The sequence below is a fragment of the Phocoena phocoena genome, chromosome 2, assembly GCF_963924675.1.
Source record: "Phocoena phocoena chromosome 2, mPhoPho1.1, whole genome shotgun sequence".
Lineage (NCBI taxonomy): Eukaryota > Metazoa > Chordata > Mammalia > Artiodactyla > Phocoenidae > Phocoena > Phocoena phocoena.
In genome coordinates, this window is record NC_089220.1 from 37,212,176 (window position 1) to 37,237,055 (window position 24,880).

General features: G+C 39.1%; 1 protein-coding gene across 2 annotated transcripts in view; it reads right to left on the reverse strand.

Annotated features, from left to right (window-relative positions):
* The window catches only part of SYNE2 (spectrin repeat containing nuclear envelope protein 2), a 281,501-nt gene extending 258,721 nt beyond the window's left edge, over positions 1 to 22,780 (reverse strand). For both annotated transcript variants that reach the window (XM_065871886.1, XM_065871885.1), the window contains exon 1: positions 22,702 to 22,780. In XM_065871886.1, the coding sequence (XP_065727958.1) occupies positions 22,702 to 22,780 (79 nt within the window). The remainder of the gene's footprint in view (positions 1 to 22,701) is intronic.
* Positions 22,781 to 24,880: the final 2,100 nt, after the last annotated feature.

The window sequence follows — 24,880 nt, forward strand, 5'->3', positions numbered from 1 at the left end:
AATGAAGATCCAAGGCAGCCAAAAAATAAATAAATAAAATTTTAAAAAAAAGAATTATAAAGAACCATAATTTTGTCCTATAGTTCAAAATGTTACTAATGTTTTCATTGTTTGTTTCCCTAGAATCAGCAGATAAGACAATAAATTTTAAACATGCACTGACGCTTACCAAAAAATGTGTTGAGAGCTAACTTCGTTCCTCAATAGAGAAAACTAGAGAACAAGTTTTTATGCTTCCAGGATCAAGTTACATGCACACAAAGTACATTAATCAAGGCCACGTGTATAAGCAGGAAGGGACTATTTCATTATTACAAAAAAGCAGAAATTCAAAACAAAAAACAAAACAAACAACAAGGAAAACAAACAAATAGGGCTCTCTTTTTTTTTTTTTTTTTTTTTTTTTTGCAGTACGTGGGCCTCTCACTGTTGTGGCCTCTCCCGTTGTGGAGCACAGGCTCCGGACGCGCAGGCTCAGTGGCCATGGCTCACGGGTCCAGCCGCTCCGCGGCATGTGGGATCCTCCCGGACCGGGGCACAAACCCGCGTCCCCTGCATCGGCAGGCGGACTCTCAACCACTGCGCCACCAGGGAAGCCCGAGGGCTCTCTTCTTTATCCTTAAGGAGCCAAGAGAGATTTTTTTTTTTCTTTCTAGGTATAAAGTATGGAGAAGAAACTAACCAGGAATACCACCAGGTCCAGGACAGACAGTCTACACTAACGTTAGGGGAATTATTGTGGGAGAAAGGAATAACCATAGAGGGGGTGAAATGCTGGCACAAAAAGGAATGTAAAGGAGCACTGTGTGCCCAAGGAGTTTGAGTATTGCACATCCACCTGGAGACCTCAGTCATTCTGAATTATTTCCAAGAAAGATGAGGGATCACATGATCATTTCCATGTGATGCTGGACAAAAGGGGTCTTGGTACTGAGCAAACTGAGGACTGTGAACTTTCCTAGGCTGAGAAAACAGGCAGCATATGAGGGCTCTATATGGACTGCTCAACTTGGAGCACCTAGTCTCACATAGGTTGGACTGACCTCTGATAGGGACATACATAACCAAAAATTTCCAATGAAAACCTTGTTATCCCTGTCCTAAGTTGACTAAAATCTAATAGAAACAAGGGGAAAAACAATAAGAGGAGCAGGCAGAACAAATCCCGACCCGAACTCTCCAGTTAGCAAATGAAACCCTCAGGAAAAGGTTTTTAAACTTCATGGCTTTTAACTAACACATTGTCCACCTCTTCATCCTGGAAATCAGAACCCTTCAAATGCAACAAGGACCCTTGCTAACAGCAGACAAAGATGTCCCAGGTGCAATTAAACACCTTTTTGACTACTCAATTAAATGGTTTCGTCTGTGCCATGTCACTTATCCCTTGACACACTTTTCTCACATTTTCATACTGCCTTATCCCTGAAAAGTGGTATTAATTCAACAGGAACCAGAGTCAAATAGCTCCCCCTATGGCAGGATAAGTAACCTTTTGTTCCTTTCAAAGGCTGACCCATTGGGGAAAAAATAATTGAGAGACACATGCTTTAAAGCAACTTAATTTGAGTGGGTGAGATTTTTTTTTAATGTTGGGTTTTATTTTTTAATTTCCAGAGTAACTTTCTAATGAAATAATAAAACTCTTCTCAAAATGACATAAAGAGAATAGGACCTTTTATTTATTTGTTTATTTATTTTTTATTTTTTTAAGACGTTGGGGGTACGAGTTTATTAATTAATTATTTTTGCTGTGTTGGGTCCTCGTTTCTGTGCGAGGGCTTTCTCTAGTTGTGGCAAGTGGGGGCCACTCTCCATCGCCGTGCGCGGGCCTCTCACAATCGCGGCCTCTCTTGTTGCGGAGCACAGGCTCCAGACGCGCAGGCTCAGTAGTTGTGGCTCGTGGGTCCAGTTGCTCCTCAGCATGTGGGATCCTCCCAGACCAGGGCTCGAACCTGTGTCCCCTGCATTAGCAGGCAGATTCTCAACCACTGCGCCACCAGGGAAGCCCCTATTTTTTATTTTTTTAATTTAATTTTTATTTTATATTGGAATATAGCTGATTTACAATGTTGTGTTAGTTTCAGGTGTACAGCAAAGTGATTCAGTTATACATACACAAATATCTGTTGTTTTTCAGATTCTTTTCCCATATAGGCAATTACAGAGTATTCTGTAGAGTTCCCCTGTGCTATACAGTAGGTCCCTGTTGATTATCTATTTTATATATAGTAGTATGTATCTGTTAATGCCAACCTCCTAATTTATCCCTCTCTCCCCGCCTTTCCCCTTTGGTAATCATAAGTTCGTTTTCTCAGTCTGTGAGTCTGTTTCTGTTTTGTAAATAAGCTCATTTGCACCATTTCTTAGATTCCACATTTAAGTGATATTATATGAAATTTGTCTTTCTCTGTCTGACTTACTTCACTTTGTATGATAATCTCCAGGTCCAACCATGTTGCTGCAAATAGCATTATTTCACTCTTTTTTTATGGCTGAGTAATGAGAAAAAGACCATTTAATCAGCAGACATCAGGGACAGAAAAAGACAAAAACAGACAGAAAATAATAAAATCTATCATAAGGATGAGTTCCTTAAAATGCCAAGGAATAGAGAATGAGAAATTCTCTATTCTGATTTTTAAGGCAAATAAGAAATATATAAAATGCAGGAAAATGTAGTCAGTGAATTTCATTCAGGCCCATATGGCTATCCCAGATTATCATTCTTGGAAAATATTTGCCTGAGTTTCAGAAAGGCATAGAAGGAAAAGGTTTTCTCTAGGTGTCATTACCATAAAAATACATTTAATCTCTGACTTTGTTCTTATTCAATCTGCCTTTTGTGAGCTGGCAACTCATATCCTTAGCTGGAAGGGAACTTAAATGAAAACAAATTGAGTTAAGCTCAATTAAAGAGTGTAGATTTTAAGTTCATTATAAATCTCATTATTAAAATACCAAGGCCACTGTGTCTCAGCGAGGTCCAGTCTCCACAAAAGTTCATCTAAAATGTTGACTCCAGCAGTCCTCCCTGGTAGTAAGAGTTCAAAGGCAGTTACTCAGGCATGAGAATCTCTAATTGATATTTTCACTTAAACACAGAGCAACAAATTCTTACAATGTGGCTTCTCCAAGAATGTTCTCTACTGCATGAGGTCACCAAGGAGGCTTTGCAACCTTCTCTATCCAGGAATTTCCCTTCTTCCCTTTCTATTGCTGGGTTATTGATAACAGGTTTATTGCACATGGCACCAGATTTATTACTTGGATCTTTCACTCTCCTCATTAAAATCTTTTGATCACTCCCTAATTCCTTAATGAATAAATTATAGATTCTTAGCCTAACATTCTAGGTCATTCAGAATTTGACTCCAATCAACTTTTTCCTGACTCATCCCCCATGATTTCCCCACTTACATCCTACTTCTCTAGCCAAACTAGAATATATGCAGCTCCCCAGTTAAGTTGCTCTCTTTTATGAATCAACATGCTATGTACCCTCTGGACTGGCTAATCCTCCCGCATCCCTCTGCATTCACAGAAACCCGACCACCCAGCACAATGCACATGGGGGGCATTCGATCAACATTTGTTAAAATAAGACATATCCTGTTCAAATGTCCCCTTTGTGAAACAGAAATAATCTCTTCTGGCTCTGGCCTACCACAATACTTTGTTGGGTCTTTTTTTTTTTAATCATTATTAGTATTAGGAAGTAATATATAATCCTCATAAAACATGTTTTATAAACAGTAACAGAATTCAAAGTTAATCTTAACTTTCCCCACACACCCATTTTCCTTCCCCAGAGACAACGTTAATTAACAATTTCCTGTGCATCCTTCTAGATTAGACAGGCAAAGAACATAAATTCTAAAGAGCAAGGATTTGTTTTGGTCGGTCACTGGGTTCCTCGCTCCTAGAATAATACCTCACAAGTAGAAGTCAATACTTGTCAAATGAAAGAATGAATGTACGTGTAAATTAAATTACTACACATGATATGGTTTCATTTTTTAAGTTGATAATTCAAAAAGCAGCAATTTAGGTACACTATTTAAAGTTAAAAAGCATCTGTTAAGCCATAAGAAATTTTTAAAAAAGAGATCATAAACCTTCCACATTACCAGAAAGGAAGAAAATTATCACTTACCCAGTAAAAAGAACAAAGTAGATACATATGTGCCAATGCAGGTATATTCTCAAGTGAAAACGAGCAAATTATAAAATAGCATGCTTATCATCATTCTACCTGTATTTTTATGAAAGGATAGCTACATGAATAACCAACAGTTTTGTTTCTATCTTATGGTAATTACCACTTGCTGCTCATGTACTGCAGTCATGTACCTCTATGTGGTTTCTCTCCTACTCATTGTATCAACCTTAATATTAAACCCTTATGCTTTTGTGTTTTTGCTTCCCCTTAGACCAGTGCCATGTAGAGAAGAGGTACTCAATACATTTTGCTGATTGAAAGACTTAGTAAATATTAAAAGACTGAGGTTCAAACTGACTTATTGCAAGGAGAAGAATTTATTGGCAACAGTTACTAGGCCTATGTCTTATCCTAATCCTTGTTTTAAAAACCCCTGGGCACAGATGTAGAGAACAAATGCATGTACACCAAGGGGGGAAAGCTGTGGGGGGAAGCTGTGGGTGGGATGAATTGGGAGATTGGGATTGACATATATACACTAATATGTATAAAATAGATAAGTAATAAGAAGCTGCTGTATAAGAAAAATAAATAAAATTCAAAATCAAAAACCCCTGGGTAATTTCTTTCTTCTACTAAGAAAATGTCTTGAACAAAAGGGCATGCACTAATGAGACCCCTGAAACAATGCTGCCAACTCTCTGTTAGACAAGGTAAGAATAACTAAATTCAGACAATAATGCAACACATTTTAGCCATGTGTTCCAACAGCCATCCCAAAGAATCTTACCCAAGCTGTTATCCAATAGAAAGGGAACTAAAAATAATAAGGCCACCTCTTCCATTGTTTCTCATGGAGATGATAACAAACAAATAAATGAATGAAAACACACAGGCATGCACAATGAAAACAAGAAAAGCCTAAAATATCTGAAGAATAAACAGGAAAAGGCCTGTTACTGAACTACAAAAGGGGAGACTATTAACCAACAGAGAAAGCAGGGGGACAATTTACAACACATTTTCTTAAACCAAACAAATAAGCAAGTAAGAAAGAAAAATAAATAGTACCAGGACTGAGATCTCACTTATTGAACCAGAAAAGTGAGTTTAGAAGCTAAGTCCTAGCTAACACATCTCGTAAACTCGATGTGCAACCACGTCTCTACTTCAAAATTCTTTTCATTCACGTATTTCCTCCCAGGAGAATCTGTGTTGTCACTATGGAAAAAACAGCACTTGCCTGTCAAACTCAGCATTCCAGGACTGAAATGACACTCTACCTCCCTACTTCTCCCCAAACCCGCCCTCATCTGTGTTTTCATCTCATGGACTTGACACCACCATCCTTTATCAGCCCCAAGTACAGCCTACCGCCAAATCCTGCAAATTTGCCTCCACATGGCTCTGGTATGCGCTTCCTTCTCTACATCTGACAGCCCTCTTGCCTGGTCTACCGTCAGGTCTGGCCTGGACCATGTCCACGGCCAACCAGGTCTGCTCTGCTCCCTTCAATCTGTTCTCCACTTCAGCCAGTAGATCTGACCACAGTACCCTTTCCACCCTTTGATGGTTTCTCTCTGCTCTGAGGATCAAAAGCAAAACAGCCTGTGAGGCTTGCAGGGTCCACCCCAGAGCATCTCTCCAGCCTCGGCACTTACAGCTCTCCTCCATGCCCAGGGCTCCAGCCACTCCATCTTCCTTCAGGGCCTTTACAAGCTATGTCCCCTCCTGCCACAGCTGTTTGCACCACCCTGCCCTCTTCACCTACTTGACTTCTAATTACCCTTAGGGCTCAGCTCAATTGTTGCATCCCAAAGGAAACCTAAGTCAGTCTGTCTTCCTCCACTACTTAGCATCGGCCTCAACTTATAATCATTGACAAGGTTAAGAGCATGGGCTCTAGAGCCAGACTACCTGAGTTTGATCCCGTATCTGCCACCTACTTGCTATGTGCCTCAGTCTTCTCATTTGTAAGATGGGGATTAACAGTACCTACCTCACAGAGTTGCTAAGAGGATTAAGTATTTGTACTGATGTAGAATCAGAGATCAACAACAGATAATCCCAAAGGCCAAATGTAGCCCACCACCTATTTTTGTAAATACAGTCTTCTTGGAACACAGACACACTCATTTGTTCACATATTGTCTGTAGCTACGTTCATGCTAAAATGGCAAATTGAGTAGTTGTGACAGAGACCGTATGGACCTCAAAGCTAAAATATTTACTACCTGGTCCTCTACAAAAAAAGTTTATCAATCCCTGGAAAGATTATGCTTGATCTACACAAATGAATATCAGCTACAACAGGGATGAATGTTGAAATCATTATGCTAACTGAAAGAAGGCATCACAAAATACCACATATATGATTGCACATGTACAAAATGTCCAGAATAGGACAGTCTATAGACACAGAAAGTAGATCAGTGGTGGCCTTGGCCTGATGCAGGGAGGAGTAGAAGGTTTTGGAATAAAATGGGAATAAAGGGTATGGAGTTTCTTGTGGGGTGTGGGGGGGGGGGCAGTGATAAAAATGTTCTAAAATTAAATGCAATGGTTGCACAATTCTGTGAGTATACTAAAAATGATTGAATTGTACACTTTAAATGGGCGAGTTGCATGGTATGTGAATCACATCTTGAATTATATCTATAAAGCCGTTCCTAAAAAAATATTAGCTAACATCTGTGAGCTAACTTGATTACTATCTGCCTCCTCACTAGCCTACGGGCTCTAGGAGAGCAGAGGCCAGGTCTGATTTAGCGCCTCACTTTGCCTGCAGCTTGTACACAGTGTGTTTCATGTTGTTCGAATTCAGAAAGCATTTGTTGAATGAATGGTTATTTGGCTGGGGCAGGAGCGAGAGGGGCTTTGTTGCTATTTTTCCCCAGTGAACCCACAGATTTAAGTACTTAGTTTGTTGGGGAAATCTATGACACACAGCAAAGAATTTCTGCTTAGGGCCTTAGCATGTAGAATCCAGCAAGGTCCTGTAGCCACATGAGGCAACCACACCCTTATGCAAACACCTGAGATTTTCACACTGAGGCTTTTGTTTCCAGCCCTATGGAACATAGCTCCTGGCTCACTGCGTAAAAGCAAATCTTGTATTTCTAGCACATGAAAATGAGCCCACAATACAGATAAAATGCCTAGGATCTGGGGTGCTATTTTTTTCTCTTCTTTCTTACCCTCTTCTGACTCACCTGAGTTGCTCAATAAACATCTGTGGAATGAATAAATCAAAGAAATGACTACATTTCTTTTAGCACATATTTCTTACTCCTTACTGCCTTTTACCAACGACATTAACACTGTGAGCATTTTTCTTGTGAAAATCAAGGTGTGAGCCTAAACACCTTCCACTGGGGCAGCAGTCCAAGCACCTGTGACTTCTGAGTGCAAAAGAGCCAGACTGGACTAAGGAGATACGTGCCGTGATTACAAATCTAGGATTCCTACACTTTTGAATGCCAGCGAGTCATGGTTTAAGTTCAGGGCTCTGTGCCCCAATTCCCAGAGATCCTGACTGAGGGGGTTCACATAGCTCACGCTCAGAAACTCCTAGCTAAAGTAATTAGACTGGTTTACATGTGTGACTTATTCTTGAGACAACAAGGGAACAGGAAGGGCCTGGCATAAATAGTAATGAAATAATAAACTGAGATATTATCATAATGTAATGCAATGTAAATCTATTCTAACTTATGGGTACCCTAAGACACGCGTGGAGGGGCTCGGAAGGCTTGCTGAAACAAGCCATGTCCAGGAATAAGTAGGACTCGGGGGTAAGGAACAATGACACTATTTCATTAAAGCTTCTAGTCAGGTGGTCAGGCAGGCATTTTGTAAATGAGAAAACTATAGCTCCCAGAAGATGAAGGGTTTTTAGTCACTCATTCAATAAGCATTTATTGAAAGTCTACTGTGCCCTGGATACTGTGCTCTAGATGTCACATCTGGTAAGAGAGAAATTCAAATCCAGACGTGTCTGATACCAAAATCCATGTTCTTTTCATTATAATTAAAAATCAGCTTAAATGCCAGATCCGTGGCCCCTCCAGCTACCACCCTATCTCTGTCCTCCCCTTCAAACCCAAACTTCTTGAAAGAATTGTCTACCCTGGCTGTCTTCACTTCCTCACCTACCACTCACTTCTCAACCCACGAAAAGCTGGCTTCCACCCCAGTCCCTCCACTTAATTCTGAGCAGGGCCACTTATAATATACTCATTGCTAAACCTCATGGAGACTTCTCAGTACTTTTTGGATATCTTGAAACTTCTAATACTGTTTACTACCCTCTCCTTCTTGAAATATTCTCTTTCTTAGTATTCCACGGTACCACACTCACCTTGTTTTCTTTCTACTTCTCTGGACACCCCTTCCCAGGCCCTAATATGGGCTGGTTTTGCTTTTTCTATCTCTGAAATGTTCTGCCTAGGCCCTTCTTCTCTTTCTCTAGATACCTTCATCTACTCCCAGGGAACCAATCACCATTTATATACTAATCACTTCCAAATCTTTACCTTCAGCCCAGGTGTCTGTTTCTCCTGAGCTGTGCATATGTTTATTCCACTATCTTCTGGGTATCTCCACCTACTTATTCCAGGGACACTTCAAACTCAGCATTTCCAGAACTGAGTTACCATCTCAATCAACTCCCTCTCCTACCAAAGTTGTTCTCCTGCATTTTTTTTCAGTTCCATCATCCACTCATTTGCCCAAGAATAAACCTGAGTCATCTTTGATACTTCCCACTCCCTCCCTTTCCCATATCCAGTCAATCAAAAAGTCCTGATAATTACCTCAATAAAGCTGAAAATAAAAATTTTTTCATATGATATAGCTTATATGTGGAATCTTAAAAAAAGGGTACAAATGAACTTATTTACAAAACAGAGGTAGAGTCACGGATGTAGAAAACAAACACATGGTTAGCAGGGGATGGGGAGGGGAATAAATTGGGAGATTGGGATTGACATATACACACTACTATATATAAAATAATCAACAAGGACCTACTGTACAGCACAGGGAACTCTACTCAATACTCTGTAATGGCCTACCTGGGAAAAGAATCTAAAAAAAAAAAAAATGGATATATGTATATGTATAACTGATTCACTTTGCTGTACACCTGAAACCAACACAACATTGTAAATCAACTATACGCCAATAAAAATTTTTTAAATAAAATTAAAAATTTTTAAAGCCCTGAAAATTGTATCTATTAGATATCTCTGGATACCCATTTCTCTCCATCCATACTGGCACCTCCTAGATGAGGACACCATTGTCTCTCAGCTGGTCTTCCTGTCTCCACACTCAGTCCCATAAGACCACACCCCACAGTGCCCCCTGGGTGATTTCTAAATCACTAGTTCTGAATATGCTTCTACTCAGAATCCTTCAGTTGCTTCCCCTTGGTCTTAAGAAAAACTTCAAACCCCTATACATTTACATGACCCTCATCTTTTCACACTCTCCTTCAAACTCTAATCCTCAGTCTCGCTAAACATCCGTTTCCTGGAATGTGCCACAGTCAGCCTCATCTTCTAGCTTTTATATGCCGTCACCACAGCCTGGAGCACTCTTTCCACCTTCAATGCCTGCTCATCTATTAACACATTTTAGGTCTAAGCTTAGAAATCACTTCCTCTGGAAAGCTTTCCCTGACTCCCAAGTCTGGGTGAGGTATTCCTACTCTGTACCTCTATAGCACCATGTCAGCCCTCTTTGCAGCACACATCATACTCTACTGTTGATATAATTGTCTGTATCCCTATAATCAGAACATACGTTTCAGGACAGCACATGCCATGTGCCATCCCCTATGTTCAGCACAGTGTCATACACCATAGGTATTTAAAAACACTTGTTGAATAATGAATGAACAAATAAATGAATGGGGCTCTAGCAATAAATGAACCTAACTTAGGAAAAGCATAACAGTTAATGGAGTAGTATCTCTTACTTTAAAAAATCCTACATTTCCCTTCAACAAGTACCTGATATCAACAAAATTTCTTGAAATGTTAAGTCACTGTCTCTACTCCCTCACCTCCCATTCTCTCCTCAACCCCCTCCAGTCAGGCCTCCGTCTCTACTATCTGAGTGTGGCGAATGTATTAGAGCTACCAACTGACTCTATGAACCCAATCCAATGGCCATTTCTCTACTTAACACTGTTGACCATACCCCCTTCTTGAAATATCTTCATCTAGGGGTTTCCAGGCCATCACGCTTGCGTGGTTTTCCTTCTTTGGCCTTGGCCACTCCTTCTCAGTGTCCTTTGCTTGCTCCTCCTCTTCTGTTTGACCTCTGAACACTGCAAGACCTAAAAGGTCTGCTCTAGCTACATATTCCATAGGTGATCTCATCCAGTCCGTGGCTGTAAATGTAAGTATACCAGCCATATGCTGATGGCTGCCAAATCTATACCTTTCTCTAGAACTCTGAATCCTGACATCCAACTGTCTACTTGACATCTCCATCTGGATATCAAATAAGCATCTCATATCTATCATGGCAAAAATACAAGCTTGATTTCCCCCAAAACTATTTTATCTGCCAATCTTTTTTTTTTTTTTTTTTGCAATACGCGGGCCTCTCACTGCTGTGGCCTCTCCCGTTGCAGAGCACAGGCTCCAGATGCGCAGGCTCAGCGGCCATGGCTCACGGGCCCAGCCGCTCCGCAGCATGTGGGATCTTCCCGGACCGGGGCACGAACCCGTGTCCCCTGCATCGGCAAGCGGACTCCCAACCACTGCGCCACCAGGGAAGCCCTATCTGCCAATCTTTATCGCAATAAATTCCATAACCAACCGCTCAATTTCTCAAGGCAAAAATTTAGAAATTATCCTTAATTTCTCTTATTAATCACCCAATCATCCCAATGTTCACAAACATCCTTTGAAAAAAAAAATCCGTGGTTCCAGCAAAGGAAACCATAAACAAGACCAAAAGACAACCCTCAGGATGGGAGAAAATACTTGCAAATGAAGCAACTGACAAAGGATTAATCTCCAAAATTTACAAGCAGCTCATGCAGCTCAATAACAAAAAAACAAACAACCCCATCCAAAAATGGGCAGAAGACCTAAATAGACATTTCTCCAAAGAAGATATACAGACTGCCAACAAACACATGAAAGAATGCTCAACATCATTAATCATTAGAGAAATGCAAATCAAAACTACAATGAGGTATCATCTCACACCAGTCAGAATGGCCATCATCAAAAAATCTAGAAACAATAAATGCTGGAGAGGGTGTGGAGAAAAGGGAACACTCTTGCACTGTTGGTGGGAATGTGAATTGGTTCAGCCACTATGGAGAACAGTATGGAGGTTCCTTAAAAAACTACAAATAGAATTACCATATGACCCAGCAATCCCACTACTGGGCATATACCCTGAGAAAACCAAAATTCAAAAAGAGTCATGTACTAAAATGTTCATTGCAGCTCTATTTACAGTAGCCCGGAGATGGAAACAACCTAAGTGCCCATCATCGGATGAATGGATAAAGAAGATGTGGCACACATATACAATGGAATATTACTCAGCCTTAAAAAGAAACGAAATTGAGCTATTTGTAATGAGATGGATAGACCTAGAGTCTGTCATACAGAGTAAAGTAAGTCAGAAAGAGAAAGACAAATACCGTATGCTAACACATATATATGGAATTTAAGAAAAAAAAAATGTCATGAAGAACCTAGGGGTAAGACAGGAATAAAGACACAGACCTACTGGAGAATGGACTTGAGGATATGGGGAGGGGGAAGGGTGAGCTTTGACAGGGCGAGAGAGTCATGGACATATACACACTAACAAACGTAGTAAGGTAGATAGCTAGTGGGAAGCAGCCGCATGGCACAGGGATATTAGCTCGGTGCTTTGTGACAGCCTGGAGGGGTGGGATAGGGAGAGTGGGAGGGAGGGAGACGCAAGAGGGAAGACATATGGGAACATATGTATATGTATAACTGATTCACTTTGTTATAAAGCAGAAACTAACACACCATTGTAAAGCAATTATACCCCAATAAAGATGTTAAAAAATAATTTTTAAAAAAAATCCGTGGTTCTTCATCCCATTGCTACCACCTTTGGTCCAAATTACTATGATATCTCACCAGGGTTACAACAAAAGCATCCTAACTGGCTTTCCTGCTTCCCCTCCTGCTCCCAGATAATCCCCTTTCCACCCAGCAGCCAGACTGGAAAATGTAAATCAGATCATGTTACTCCCTTGACTAAAACTTTCCAAAGGTTTCCCGTCCACACACCTTAGCTTAGAGCTGATGAATCCCTGCCTAACCCAGCTCTGCCTTGCTCTCCAATCACCCTGCCCCTCATCCACCACAATCCAGCCACACCAGGCTCCCTCTGCTCCAAGAATTCACCATGTTTGTTTCTCTTGTTGAGTTCTTCCTTGAGCCATTGTCTCATACTGGAATGCCCCTCCCTAGCTCTTTGCACAGCAGCTCCTTTGTGTTATTCAATTGCTCCTTAAGTGTCTCCTCTTCCTTCTCTGACACCTGATCTAAAGAAGATGCCCCAAGCATAAATCCATTTTTGCATAAATCTGTTTTTGATATTTGCTATTTTTCTTAATGATTTATTATTTGTCTCTGTAACTGAAATGCAAGCCTCATGGGGCACATGAAGCTTACTGGAGTTGTTCACCTCAATAACCTCTCAACCCAAAATAGTGCTGGATAAAAAAAAAAAAATAGTGCTTGATACAAGGTGGGGTTTCAGGGAACACATGCTACATGAATATATCAGTGAACAGACTGACCTGTATTCATAAAAACCGTAATTACGTGATAAAATGGTTAGGTGTGAATTCACCTGTACTTTTGAAACACTGTGCTTTGAAGACATCAAACCACCCTGGAAGTTCTGCTGAGTAAACACTCAGACTGAGGCAGACAGACACATACAGCAGAACTAGTTTGCACTCTGAATAGCCTTCTTAACTGAAGACGAGGCCAACAACGCCCACGTTTTGGAAAGATCCTACACGTTACTCAAATTTGAGAAGTGCCGTCGGTGTTCTGTATTTGAGCCAGGTGCCCTTGATCTTGTAACATTTCGCTGCCCGTGTAATTGGTAGTACCCTTTGTAGTAAAGGCTGAAAAGACAAAGGCGTGACCCGTGCATGCTGCTCCACCCCAGAGGCAGAGAGCAAGTGTGTGTGGCTGCTCTTCTCCCATTTTCTTCCAGTGCTCATTCAACACATGTTGCCTCATAGACCATCAATGACCAGGAGAGATTATTCACCCAGAATCTCATATCTCTCCTGCAAAGGTACACACATTATTTTTCTAAGATATACATGTATCTATCTAAGATATACACACATGATAATGTCAAACATTCCATTTCTCTAATAAATCATTCATAGCTTTTTATTTATCATTTTTAAATGACTCTAAAAATACCCGGTGGTTATTAGTAAACTTCAGCTCTCATACATATTGAGAACAACAAATACAGTTACTTTTTACCAAATTTCCCTGAACGTTTTAGAAAAATGGAGCCATTTGGAGAAATTATAATCACCAATGCTGAAACCAGATGAGGGAAGTAATCTCTTGAAGAAGCACATTTAGAATGACCTCTGATTTTTAGAGTATAAAATCACACACTAAACCCACCAGATGGTTATAAATTAATCTCTTATATTTACTTCAAATTTTCCCATTTCCAAAGGGAAATTATTTTGAGTTTTATTTTCCCTAATATACTACTTCAAGCTCTGAATAATTACACCCCCTCCCAACACACACGCATACACAACAAATGCTCAGAAAATCTTGTATCGCCCATGGGGCTAATTAAAAAGGATTCTGATTTCTATAAGGAATGAATGAGATCTTTGTTAACCTACTTTAACAGGACTCTAAATGACCCTGGATTTATCTTGCCCTACTTTTCAAAATGTAACTGACCCAGAATAAAGTAAGCTTATCCCCAAACTCCTGGCAAAAACAGAACCAAAGTTCCCAGAAGACAAAACCGTATATACAACCTAAAAAGAAAAAAAAAAAAAAGAAAAAGAAAAAACCTTTCCCTGAAAAACATCATTCACTGCAAACACCACTGCTTCCAGAGCTATTTTGTTTTTCATTTAATTGGAATATTTTTAAGATTATGAAGCTTTACAATATGAAGGCAAATAATCCTCCAAAAAAACACAGCAGAAGGCAGTATCAGCTATTATGATATCAGGAAATTTCTGGAAGCTTTTTTGTTGGGACCGTACAGCACTGATAGCTGGTGAAGGACTATAACTTGATTATTTTCTCCGGGTGTAATAATCACCTAATTGGCAAAGAAACCCAGAGATGATTTGCTTTTATTCATAATAACAAAGCAGTCTGCCTTGGTTAAAGAAGCAAAAATACTGTCTGCATATTTCTTACTCTTCATTCATCATTTCCATCAAAATCCCACATTGGGGACCTAGGTGCAAAAGGGCAGAAATCCTACCCAGAAGCATTTTATTAAATCCACTCCTCTTTCTCAGTCTTCACAGTTTCATTCACTCACTGTCATAAGGTAGAACAGAATTTCTCTCAGAAACATGATACTAAAACACTACTGAGCCCCTAAACACCATATACATACCTCACTGCCTCGTGTCTAAAGAAATCTTTGCTTCCATCCTGTCTGATTTTACTGAACACTGAACAATTTTTCTAATTCAGTATACTTTATATATATATTTTTTTTTAATTTAAATTTAATTTTTACTTTATATTGGAATATAGTTAATTTACAATATTGTGTTAGTTTCAGGTGTACAGCAAAGTGATTCAGTTATACATACACACATATCCGTCTTTTTCAGCTTCTTTTCTCATATAGGTTATTACAGAATATTGAGCTCCCTGTGCTTTACGGTAGATTCCTGTTGATTATCTATTTCATATATACTAGTGTTCTATGTTAATCCCAAACTCCTAATATATATCTTTATAGTGGAATGGCCACTCAGTTTTTCATTACACAGTTTTTTATTGAAAGCCTAAAACACGTCAGAAATTTCATTGGCAATAAAGATACAAGATTTCCTATGCAGGGCACCTAACATACTTAGAGGAACTCAGATGGCTTATTAGAGCAAGAGATGTCCAAAGATGAAAGGAAACTCCAGGATAAGGAATAATTACAGAGGGTTCAGCAAGAAAACAAACTCCCGGGAAGTTCTTATTTGTCTTACTTGTTGATGTCACTTTCACATGATGTCAACAGGCAAAAGCACAGCTAGACTACATGCCTCTTGAAGGTGCTCAATCTATTCATCTTTGCATCCTTAACACCCTACCTATGGTTGCCATCCAGTATTTACTGAACAAGTGAATAAAATTCAACATTACATCGCATAATTATTCTTGTAATCTAACCCAACGGACACAAATATTTTCTAATGTTATTAAAAGGAATACATAAATTGAAAGCCTCCCTTCAGATGGATACTCAGTAAATCATGAATAAATTTAAATGGAGTAATAACCTAACTACAGAGACTCACATTTCACTGCTCAGCCCTACCAAGCAATGTCTACCCAGAAGGCATAAAGGGCTTTTTAACCTTTAAAAATATGTCATCTAGAAGATAACAGCACTAAATAAAACATATGAGCATTGTTTGAAACAACACAGTAACTTGGCTGGACATGGGTTTATACAGGTTCGTGCAGATGGTTAACCATTCACCAGCATTTTGGCAGGACTGCATGAAAGTTAACTCCACGTGTGGTGGCAAAGGTAACAGAATACACACTCCTTCCTAGTCCTTTGTCTAATTGATGATAACATTCTCTATTTGGATGCTGTTGCTCTAATGAGCTACCATTGGCCTACCTCATTTTTGAAAACAAAATAATGTGCCCCGGTACATAAAATTATGAAACAACTTAAATCGGGACTTCCCTGGCAGTCCAGTGGTTAAGACTTCACCTTCCAAGGCAGGGTGTACAGGTTCAATCCCTGGTCGGGGAGCTAAGATCCCACATGCCTCACAGCCAAAAAACCAAAACATAAAACAGAAGCAATATTCTAACAAATTCAATACAGACTTTAAAAATGGTGCACATCAAAAAAAAAAAAAACAAAACTTAAATCTGAAATGTATAAAGTGTCCAAAATTGCCATAGCTACCACTTAAAATATCACAAGAGGAGTCAGCCTAGTCAGTCAATTTCACTCATTGTTTTTTGGTTTTTTTTTTTTCGGTACGCGGGCCTCTCACTGTTGTGGCCTCTCCCATTGCAGAGCACAGGCTCTGGACGCACAGGCTCAGCGGCCATGGCTCACGGGCCCAGCCGCTCCGCGGCATGTGGGATCTTCCCGGACCAGGGCACGAACCCGTGTCCCCTGCATCGGCAGGCGGACTCTCAACCACTGCGCAACTAGGGAAGCCCCACTCATTGTTTTTAATTGAACTATAGTTGATTTCAAATATCATGTCAATTCCAGGTATCAATTTCACTCATTATTAATTTGACTTTCAAATGGGCCCTCGACCTGTGTCGTGCTATTAAGCTTTCCATGACATAGGAAGTTCTCAAGCGTTTCTTTGAAAACAGGATTTTTTATCTACAACAATTTATTTTAAGCATATTGATATAAAATAGTATTTAATGGTCTTATTATTTGATGCTATTAAAATACTTGGTGAAAAGATACTAAATAAAAAGGAAGTTAAGGGGCTTCCCTGGTGGCGCAGTGGTTGGGAGTCCGCCTGCCAATGCAGGGGACGCGGGTTCGGGCCCCGGTCCGGGAAGATCCCACATGCCGCGGAGCAGCTGAGCCCATGTGCCACAACTACTGAGCCTGCGCTCTAGAGCCTGCGAGCCACAACTACTGAGCCCGCACGCCACAACAATTGAAGCCCACGCGCCTAGAGCCCGTGCTCCACAACAAGAGAAGCCACCACAATGAGAAGTCCACGCACTGCAACCAAGAGTAACCCCTGCTCCCCGCAACTAGAGAAAGCCTTTGCACAGCAATGGACACAACACAGCCAAAAATAAAAAATAAATAAAATAAATAAATTTATCTTTTTAAAAAAGGAAGTTAATACTTTGGACATTATAGTTGCTACCACTATTATCTCAAGCAGCTCAGCTTCTAACTTTGGAGCTTCTCCACCTTATTTTGCATAGTCAGTAACTGCAGAGTCCTACTGAGTCTTCCACCTTAATGGTTTCTTATCTGTCCCATACTTTCCTACTCACTGCTATAACTCGAATCCACACCAACATTACCCAATACGCAGATATTTGCAAAGCTTTCTAATCAGTTTCTCCAATTTCACTTTCTCACCCCTTTCAAGTCTTCCTATACCTCAAACCCAGACTAATCTCCTAAGGCACAACTCTGACCATGGACCCTGTCCTCTCATTCCCAAGACCCAAGAGCTACCTGCTGCCTAAAAGCAAAATCCCCAAGCTTCTTGGGCTTGAATTCAACTCCCTCAAGGATCTTCATCTCAGAAATCCTACTGAAGGGATTCCTCCTTTGGTCTCAAATTAAATGGAATGGCAAAGAAAGTCCCTTCCAACTTGAAAACTCTGTGGTATTATCCAGCTTTACCCTTTACTGCTTCCATAATCGTATCAAAGGAATGTTCTCTGAACCTACCTTTCCCACCTGAAGAGCTTAGCAGAGATGTTATTTCAGACAAAATATGTACTTACTATTCTCTTAGGATAAAAGGGAAGGAAGCACCTATTATTTTGCCAGGTAAGAAATCCAATGGAAAGATGTAAAGAAATTCTATAATGGAAACCTCAGTAAAGCAAATAATTTTTAAAAGCAACCATTTATTTATCATTTTAATAGCTTAAACTTTCATATCTATAATTTATTTAAAATGTGGACCATCCATGGTAGTACAAAATGCACTAAACTAAAATAAATTCCAGTTTTTACATTAATCTGCTCAAATTGTTCAAATTCACAAATGTCATTTCTTTTTCCTCCCTAAAATCCAACCATTTCAATATTACTATGCTCACTAGACTAAGAGATCACAAATATCTCTCTACAAAAAGTGCCTTTAAAAATCCCTTCATATGGGCTTCCCTGGTGGCACAGTGGTTGAGAGTCCGCCTGCCGATGCAGGGGACACGGGTTCGTGCCTCGGTCCGGGAAGATCCCACATGCCGCGGAGCGGCTAGGCCCATGAGCCATGGCCACTGAGCCTGCGCGTCTGGAGCCAAATCCCTTCATAAAGACATTTTCTCAAAGATCACACAAATGATGAACAATAAATGATGTTTATTGTCCTGCTCTATGAATTTCAGCAAAGCACTGCCTGATTCCTTAGGTCTGATGCCTTGTTGGCCTTGCACACATAATATACCTGTTTTCATAGCATATCAACAATGATTCACCACATTTCAATGCAGACATTTTAATCTTTTCTTAAGCGTATTATTCTCAGTCAAGGTATGGCCATAATTGCCTCACCTTATATAAGTTTTTGGCTAAAATAAAATAGGCATTATTAGTTAAATAGGCCCCTTTCTTCCTTTTAAAAAAAAGGTTCTGAAATGAGGAGAAAAAACCTTTCTTATGAGCAGTCATCCTGAGCCTTTCATACGACATAAAATCTCTTCACTCATATTACTCCAAGGATCACTAAGCACATGTGAATTCTGTGAAATACAAGTCTGCTTACATGGTGTACAAAGCCAAATGACTTTAAGACTATTGCCAACAGCCTGCAGTTCAGTAGTTGCTGATGTTCATAATATTGTCTATCAATGTTTTCGTCTACATAGCTAATAGCCGTGCAATGAAACCAAAGTTACCTTCAGAAATACATACAAGTTCGTTCTTTCTTTCCTTCCTTCCTCCCTCCCTCCTTTCTTTCTTTCTTTCTTTCAGCAACTCAGGCCGAAAGAATCATTACAAATCTGCTGATAACAATACAAAACTTAACTTTGGGAAATCCATTCATTTCATGGTTAAGCCTTCATTCTACAGTCATGGGAACTCCTCAGTTGAGAGTATTTGGCTAATGTGAGCAGCCCTTGCCCAGTGTAAAGCTGACTATAGTATAGTATTGGTTTTCCACCTCTCCCCCTATAGAGCAATGCATCCAGCAGCATATTCCTCTAAAGAGACCACGAAGGAAAAATCATTCACACCGGCAGCACATGTATATCACATTTCCATTGCCAAGCGGCCCATACTCATCTCCTACTGTAGAGCAGATTGTATAACCTAGTATAATTCAAAACATGCTATAAGAAAACACTCATTTATCAGTAATTTGCTAATTATTTTGAGCTACTTGTGAACCTGAGATTAATGTTACTTGAAAATGCCCATCCATATTCAGGATGTGAAAGATTGCTATAAAAATTTAAAATTAAAAATATGAAAGTTTGCTATGGATTAACTAGGGTAAGGCTAAGATTTATTTGCACTTTCCAGAGAAAGTTGTTCGGGAAATTCCCTCTTTCAAATTGTTCTTTGAACTATGTCGGAGTGGCTGTGGTGCAGTGGAAAGAAAACTATCCTCCAGGTCAAAACTGAGCTCTGCTGCTCACTAACTGTGTGACTCTGGGGGAGTAATTCCATCTTTGTGAGCCACAGCTTCCTTCTCTGTATCTTGAAGATAAAAATATCTACATTACAGTGTGGTTGTAAGGATCAAATGAGGTAATGTACGTAAGGGTGCTGTGTAAGCTAGGGCATGCTACATAAAACTCTACAGTGGGGAAGAAAACATCTTTAAATATAACACCCATAATATTATTATAAGTGCTAAAATAGGTACTATGGGAGAACAGAGGAGACAGTGTGAATCTCAGCCAAAGAAAGAGTGGGGCTCATGGAGAGGGCCGAGTCTGGCTAAGTTTGGGGTGAACAGGGATAGAGGAGGCCTAGATGAACTGGACTCTTCCAGTGGAAAGAGGAGACAGGAGAGCTGCAGGGGGAACCACCTGAACAAAAGCACACAAGCAGGGGAGCATGGCCCCTCAAGGAGCCATGGGGCTGGAGCACAGGGTGCTTGTGGGAGATGAGGGCAGAGAGAAAGGTGAGCAGCAGACAGGAAGTGCCTGTGAGCCACACCAAGAAGTCTAGACTTTATCCCATGTGTGATGGGAAGCCATTGAACAGAAACGTCAAAACTGAAAAACAGACATCTGGTTTACCATTTTTTCCTATCCACCATGCAACTTCTACTCTAGCTGTGTGCTCCTGGACAAGAAATCCTTTGGGACAAAGACTTTAACTGTAGTATCTACAAAGAAATTACGATGCATTTACTGAGCTCCTACTCTATGTTCCTACTCTATGTCAGGCAAGCATGGTGCTAAGCCCTTTGCATGCATTATGGTTCATCTTCAAAGCACAGGTGCAATATAGGCATCATCATCCACATTCTAAATATGAGGAAACTGAGACAAAAAAGATAAAGTCTCTTATCCAAGTTCAAAGAACTGGTAAGTGGCAGAGCCAGCATGAGAAATTAGATTTACTTGGAAGTATGCACTTTTTGACTGCTTTCAGTCAACTCCACCACCACCACTGCCTCTGGTAACCACAAATCTGATCTTTTTCTGTGAGTTTCTATGTTGGGTTGGTTGTTTGTTTTTGAAGTATTATTGACCTATGACACTATATTAGTTCCTGCTACATAACACAGTGTTTAAATATTTCTATACATTTCAAAAGGATCACCATAATAAGTCTAGTTACAGTCTGTTACAAGATAAATAAGTACTAGGGGTGTAATGTACACATGATAAATATAATTAACACTGTTCTATTTTATATATGAAAGTTGTCAAGAGTAAATCCTAAGGGTTCTCATCATATGGAAAAAACTTTTTTTGTTTCTTTAATTTTGTATCTATTTGAGATGATGGATGTTCACTGCACTTATTGTGATTACTAGTTCATGATGTACGTAAGTCAAGTCATTATGCTGTACACCTTAAACTTATACAGTGCTGTATGCCAATAATATCTCAATAAAACTGGAAGAAAAAAATCAAATAAATGCATACATAAATACTTATCAGGATCAATTGATTCAGGAAAAAAGGAAGGGAGGGAGGGAGAGAGATAAAGAAAGGAAGGGAAGGGAAGGGAAGGAAAGGGAAGGAAAGGAAAGGAGGAAGGAAAGAAGAAAGAAAGAAAAAAAGAAAGGAAGGAAGGAAGGAAGGAAGGAAGGAAGAAATTAGATTTACCGACCATTTATTGATGCACTGTCATCCTGATACACTTTAGGGCACATGAATTACTACTCATATTCAACCAAAACTTGAGAGAAAAATAAGAACATTGGGTTTTTTCCGATAAATGAAAATTTGATTCAAACTACTTATGACGAGTATATAACACCATAAAAATGCACTTACTGAGAATTTTTTAAATTCTTACCTCAAGTACTATCCCTCAAAATACGTTTCTTGAGTCTATACAAATTACATGATATTTATTTTTAAAAGCCATTGACCCCAAGGTCAAGAAGCTAATCATTCAAAACCATGTTTAATTAAAAAGAGATATCAGAAAGAAAGTCTTTCGGGGATCTTTATCACACATGACACAAATAAATACAATGCACAGCATGGCGGCTATAGTTAATAATGCTGTGCTGCCATTTGAAAGTTGCTGAGAGAGTAGATCTTAAAAGTCCTCATCACAAGAAAAAGAAATTCTGTAACTACGTATGGTGACAGATGTTAATTAGACTTACTGTGATGATCACTTCACAACCTACACAAATACTGAATTGTTATATTGTACACCTGAAACTAATATAATGTTATATGTCTATTATACTTCAATTCTTCTAATAATAAATTAAAAATTAAAAAAATTAGTGACTCAAAAGCTATGGCTTCTAAATAACATTCTAAGAATGTTACATAATGCTGTCAATAATCTTTCAACTACTTTAAAATACACAGTGACATAAATATTTTCAAAGACTTGCCATACCCTTATTTATTCTACACTAGCTGACTTTACTCAGCTCCAAGATATGCAACAGAGGTGTAAAGTCTAGTGGCTAAGGAATTTTCAAAGTACATAACAAATATTGCCAAGAAACATTAAAAAAAAATACGGACAGTACTTATTTGCATAAAGGCACACGTAATTCATGGGACTGAAAGTTCACTCACTTTTAATACTACTACTATTCCTTTTTATTAGGGCAAAATAAGGATGTACATTCAAAAAGATGTAAAATAAGTGCAAACAATGCCAAGCAAACTATGGTTAACTATTTAATTTTCATTGCAAATAAAACACATGCACTCAGATTGAGAAACCGAGATACCAAGTTCCTTCCAGGTATTCCCTACTTTCCTAAGTAGCTGAGAGAGCAGTAAAGATATTGAAGTATACTGAAAGATTCTACAATTGGAAAAATACAGATACATGTATATATTTTACCATAAGAGAGACAGAAAGCAATACAATTTGTGAATAGATGAGAGTTAGGTTCTCACAGTTACCACATCCAATCTTAATACCTTGCAATGAAAAATGAAGATCATCGATGCCCAAGGAAACCTGTTCGTCTTCGGTGGGAAGCACAGGACTAGATGCCATCCTTTGACTCAATGGAGATTATATCATGTCCATCTCAGTTAAAGAAGTGAACTAAAAATAGAAGGGATAAACGCTCATTAGTAACTCTGCAGCCCTGCATTTCCAGTAAACATGCATTGCCAGGAAACAACAGCAACCAGAAACTGCCCTCCAAAAGAATCACAGCTTTCTAGAAAGTGTTGCTTAGTTCACATGGAACAAAGTGACTACGCCTTCTTTTTTGAATCATAATCAAAATTTTGCCCTATGACCTATTCAGTCCCTTTAGAGTTTGCAGGCAGAACTCCACAAGAGCTAGCATTGCAGATTCTATACTAGCGGTGAAAAGGAAAGCTACGCAATTATATTTTATAATTTGTCCAGAGGATGTAAAGCTGACACGAACTGATATCTTAGGTTTTGTGTGTATTATATTATTAGCCTCAACATACAAGGATTTTCTTTAAAGCTTTTCGTTTAACTTAGTTCCTTTTCTGCTCCATGATTGCTGCCATTTACTGGAAACAATAAGAACTGGGTCTGCATAGTTTGCAAAGTGAAACTAAAAAAACTATATCAAAAAGAATGTTTTCAGGGGTTATCTAAGATATTGAATTATTTTCCTAAGCCCTTATTTTTCCACCTACACATTTCTTTCTCTACCCCCACTTTGACTTTTAAGGAATCCTTCCAATAAGAGTAATTCTTACTGAGCAACTCTTTAAAAGTACTGCTTCGTGTATGTGTATGCCACTATTTGTATTCTGGGGGCTGAGAATAAATCATTGACTTCTCCCATACAGATGATGACTTCCTTAGCAAAATAAACTTAACCAAGTACATAAAAACATAAAATGTATCAGGGGATGGATAGAAGAATGGATAAGTGTACAGACACGTGATCAACAAAGTATAGCAAAACGATAATGGCAGAATCTGTGTGTTGAATATGTGTGTTCACTGTTAAATCCTTTAACTTTGCTGTATATTAGAAATTCTTCATAATAAAATGTTGGTGGGGGGGAGACTAAAAAATAAATGAACCTGAGGCCAAGAGCTAGATACAATCAGTCATATCCAATAGACCACTTAAAAAAAATGCAAAGAACAAAAATCATTAAACATCTAATGCTAGAGCCAGACTTCGAAAATCTTTCAATCCTGTCTTCCCACTGTTTATCATCCAAAACTCCTTTATCATCTCTCCCATGGATCACTGTTGTTAAAGATTTTACCTACCAAATAAACTATGTTTATTAATTAATATGTTTATCAACTAATAATTAGTTTTACCCTCTGAAGTAAGATGAATCAGAGCCTGCCTGAGGTAGCATTGTTCCTATACAGAGCTGATACAATTCTAATCAAAATAAAAAGCTTCTTGATCGTTCAATGAGCCTGTGCAGCCTGCTGATTGATAAAGGTACAAATGTCCTCAGTTGTTGGTGTACTAAAGACCTCCACTACCCATTCCCATGCTGAGAGCTCCTGAACCCAGAAGGCAAAGCACTTCTTCATGATGACAGGGAGAAAAACTGAATTCCAGAATTAATTTCCTAATGGCACCCACTATTCCATGCCAGGGCTATTAAATAAAACGATAATAATGATAGTAGCAAACACTTATATAGCACTTACTATATATAGGTACTGTTCTAAGCATGAGTTAGGCATCGTAATTATCCCATATTTGAAAAGACAAAACTGAGATGCACAAATGTCATATACCGTTGTCTAAGGACACATAACTAATAAATGATGGAACTAAGATTTGAACCCAGGTGGTTTCGGTTTCAAGAGTCCATGCTCTTAGCCAATACAGGTTGGTACCTCATAGAGCCAGCTAGAGCTAGCTAAAACTCAGCCAGATTTTATTAATTCCTTCTTTTGCTCATTTACTCAGCAAGCATTTATATATGCTATATGCTGCTCTCAAGGAATTCAATCTTCTGAGAATGACAGATAAACACATATTGAGTGAAATCTTCTAAGAAACATATATAGAAGGTGTTATGGAAGCACAGGAGAAGGCATGTCCTATCACTTGAATCTGAAGATAGATGTGATTAGAGGAGTGTACTTAATATAAAACAGCATCTCCCTCCAAATAGTCCTGTAAGC